At 43.5% G+C, this 4,031-nt stretch overlaps 1 protein-coding gene across 1 annotated transcript in view; it reads left to right on the top strand.

Moving 5' to 3' along the window:
* Positions 1 to 2,428: 2,428 nt before the first annotated feature.
* Positions 2,429 to 4,031, top strand: part of LOC311232755 (uncharacterized protein) — a 21,787-nt gene continuing 20,184 nt past the window's right edge. The window contains exons 1-2 of the mRNA XM_084338336.1: positions 2,429 to 2,529; positions 2,957 to 3,013. Of these exons, the coding sequence (XP_084194462.1) occupies positions 2,431 to 2,529; positions 2,957 to 3,013 (156 nt within the window). The 5' untranslated portion in view covers positions 2,429 to 2,430. The remainder of the gene's footprint in view (positions 2,530 to 2,956; positions 3,014 to 4,031) is intronic.

Raw genomic sequence — 4,031 nt, 5'->3', positions numbered from 1 at the left:
GTTCAGGGTCGCTTGCTCGGTTAGGAGACGCTGCCCTTGACTGTTGTCTCGACGAGTTCCTTGAACCCCTGGCGGAGGGAGAGGGTGTTGCCTTGCGGATCAGCTGCTCCATTAGCTGCGCTTGTAGCTTGTCGCGCTCGACTTCGCGCTTGGTGAGATCTGCTTCTCTTTGGGCACCGGCAGCGGCGCGCTGGGCGTCGGCCCGGTCTCTTGCCATATTCTCTTCCGTCTGAAGGCGTCTCATCTCCAGGCGTGTGCGCTCTTCTTCGCTCCGTTGCTGCGCTTGGAGGCGTTCTCTTTCAATAGTAAAATGTTCGCGCTCGCTAAGCGTCTGTGCTTGGAGTCGATCGCGTTCGGTAGAGGCTGTCAGGCTGACGAGGAACGCCTGTTGTAGCATCCTCTCCGCTTCGCTGGGGGAAGGCGGTTGTGGAGGTGAGCCGCTCCTGGGTGAGCCGCTCCTGGGTGTACTCGTTGGGGAGTCCTGGAGCTCTATTTCCTCGGCGCTCTCCTCCTCTTCTTCCGTGCAGAGTTCTCTCTCTGTAGGGTTGTCTTCCTCCCGGGGCTGGTCGGGGACTACTTCTTCGGTAGTGGCGGGGGGTAAAGGCATGTCAGCTCCCTCCTGGTCCCCACCGTGAGCTTGGTCGGTTACATTAGAACCTACTAGGGCCTCTGTGGTCGGGGAAACCTGGTCGTTAAGGTCAGACATAATTTTACTTTCTACTTTTACCGCGTTTACCGTTTGTCGAAGGCTAGGTAGTTGACTGACAGCGTAATCCTCTAAGTACTGAGGTGGCTGTCGTCTGCGCCGCGGGCGTTCTAGGTTAGGAGGACCGTTTCGTGGAGTGTTCATCATAGGCCATTTCAATATTAATAACACTATATTAATATTACACTAGTTACCCTCCGGCTCGAAGGACCAATTGTAACTAAGGGGTACAATTCCCTGACTGTATTGTTAAGTATGGTATTATTAAACCACTACCTCTTGTACTTTAACTTCTGGCCATCCAGTACATGATATAAATATGATGAACACTTTCCCACCTGATGAAACGAAGTCCACACAAATGTACAAATCGAATATTTAATATAGCAAAAGGTATATACAACGTTCACTTGTTTACACTTATGATTTGAAATGCACTTGTATGGCAAATGAGTATTCGTAGGTAAATCAACATTGAATGTCCAATCTCTGGTTACGCAGGGAGTAAGTATACAACCCGGTTCTCTAGGAAACTATAGCGATGGTACTTAAATGATTATAGCTGGATACACTAAGGGGGGGGGGGGTCCCGCTGGTTGTAAGACAGTAGGAGGGGGGGGTTAGAGAAGCCGCTGGCGGTATCCCATCTGGCCGACGATTTCTTGGGAGAATTCAAAGTCTTGAACACGGTGCCCACAGAACCTCGGTCCGCAGACGAATACAGCTGGACCCTCTGGTGGACGGTAGCTGCCGGTCCACAACGGAGAGACGTGAGGCGACCTCACTGGTGTAGAGCGCCGTCTCACCTGGAGTCCTCTCCGGGGGGTAGTTCCAACACTCCGCAGTGTTGGCCGTTATCCATGGAATAATCAAAGCACCCAAAGCATAATCCAAGCCGTGGAAGGCTCGCCGTCGTCCGGGTAGAGTAATCCAATATACAGGTCCAGTCGCCCTGGCCCGGAGCTCCTCGGATGCAAGCACCACTAGTGGTCTGCCCAGCCTGGTTAAGACTCCAGATAACGTCAGGAACGATGGGGGTACTGATAACTTTATAACTCTAACCGAACGATGCACCATACATAAATAGACTATTATTAGCTTAATAGAATACGTCCAACTCGACGGTATAGTGCCAAACTATGACAATTCAACTATTAATCCACACGATATCTCAATGCCTATTCTGAGGCCAAGTAGGCCTTACTGCACCACACGTGCGTCGTGGGTGAGGCTTCGCGTCTGTTACTCGGTTGGAGGGTAAAGAACTGGACTAAAAGAAAGTTCTACTTTACTTGCGCCATATATATATGCGCTGTGAACAAATAGTACCATTCGTATTTCGCCAGACGTATTCCTACGCGGAACCGGGCTTGCCACGACATGTTGGGCGGCACGATTGAACTTGAACCTAGGGGTATGGCTGCTGGCGCCAGGTTCTCGTCCAATGGTAGAATGAAACTATTATGGGCTGTTTAGTAGACTAAAGGGATATTCAGTGCATATTGTACAAGGAATATACAGGGGATATCAAACGATATACAAATACTATTTAAATATATATATATAAATAAATATATATATTCGGTTTAATCTGATCCTTCACAACACTACTGCTAAACACCTCTGTCTCTACTGCTAAACACCTCTGTCTCTACTGCTAAACACCTCTGTCTCTACTCCTGCTAAACACCTCTGTCTCTCTGTGTGTATAGGTCTCTCAGCTGATGCTAGGTGTGATGGTAATGTCGTACTCCATCCCTCTTCACTTCACTGAGTTAACTGAAGTCATCAACCTGGGTGTTCCCTGGTGGAGTGGCCTGTCCGTGAGTCTACCTGTCTGTCTGTCTGTCTACTACCTGTCTGTCTGTCTACTACCTGTCTGTCTGTCTGTCTGTCAGTGAGTCTACCTGTCTGTCTGATAGAGAGAGAGAGAAAGAGAGATAGAGAGATTGATTTTTCATTTCATTTCATTTTTATTTATTCGTACATGGCATTATTACAGTCCAACAGTACATAGTTCACTTAATATGATCCACTTAATTCCATGGCCGAAAGGAACAGGAAGAAGACAATTCATATTTGTACCTGCCCCTACACACATACAGCACACTGATAGACTGAGTGCAATGTTTACCAAACCCAACAAAATGTACATACTTATTTTGCAGAACTGGAAACATCAACACAATTAAATTAACATAATAATCTCGATAGATAGATGATTGATTGATTGTCTGTGTGTGTGTTTAGTTCCTGGCAGCTGGAGTGGTGGCGATCGTCATGGAGAAACACTGTAGCATGAGAACTGTAAGACACACACACACTCACACACACATGCATACACACACACACACACACTCACACACGCATACACACACACACACACACACACACATACACACTCACACATACAGTACATACACACACACTATAGACCACAGCTGTATTATTATTCTATCCCAGTTGACAGTGTATTATTATTATTCTAGCTGACAGTGTTTATTATTATTCTAGCTGACAGTGTATTATTATTATTCTAGCTGACAGTGTTTATTATTATTATTCTAGCTGACAGTGTATTATTATTATTCTAGCTGACAGTGTTTATTATTCTTCTAGCTGACAGTGTATTATTATTATTCTAGCTGACAGTGTATTATTATTATTCTAGCTGACAGTGTTTATTATTATTCTAGCTGACAGTGTTTATTATTATTCTAGCTGACAGTGTATTATTATTCTTGTAGCTGACAGTGTTTATTATTATTCTAGCTGACAGTGTTTATTATTATTCTAGCTGACAGTGTATTATTATTATTCTAGCTGACAGTGTATTATTATTATTCTAGCTGACAGTGTATTATTATTATTCTAGCTGACAGTGTATTATTATTATTCTAGCTGACAGTGTATTATTATTATTCTAGCTGACAGTGTATTATTATTCTTCTAGCTGACAGTGTTTATTATTATTCTAGCTGACAGTGTATTATTATTCTTCTAGCTGACAGTGTATTATTATTCTTCTAGCTGACAGTGTATTATTATTATTCTAGCTGACAGTGTTTATTATTATTCTAGTTGACAGTGTATTATTATTCTTCTAGCTGACAGTGTTTATTATTCTTCTAGCTGACAGTGTTTATTATTCTTCTAGCTGACAGTGTATTATTATTCTTCTAGCTGACAGTGTATTATTATTATTATTCTAGCTGACAGTGTTTATTATTATTCTAGCTGACAGTGTATTATTATTATTCTAGCTGACAGTGTTTATTATTCTTCTAGCTGACAGTGTTTATTATTCTTCTAGCTGACAGTGTAT

The sequence above is a fragment of the Notolepis coatsorum genome (assembly GCF_963971535.1).
Source record: "Notolepis coatsorum genome assembly, contig: SUPER_7_unloc_4, whole genome shotgun sequence".
In the NCBI taxonomy this organism is placed as follows: Eukaryota; Metazoa; Chordata; class Actinopteri; order Aulopiformes; family Paralepididae; genus Notolepis; species Notolepis coatsorum.
The sequence above is the reverse complement of the archived record's forward strand: the minus strand, read 5'-3'. Positions and strand labels throughout refer to the sequence as shown.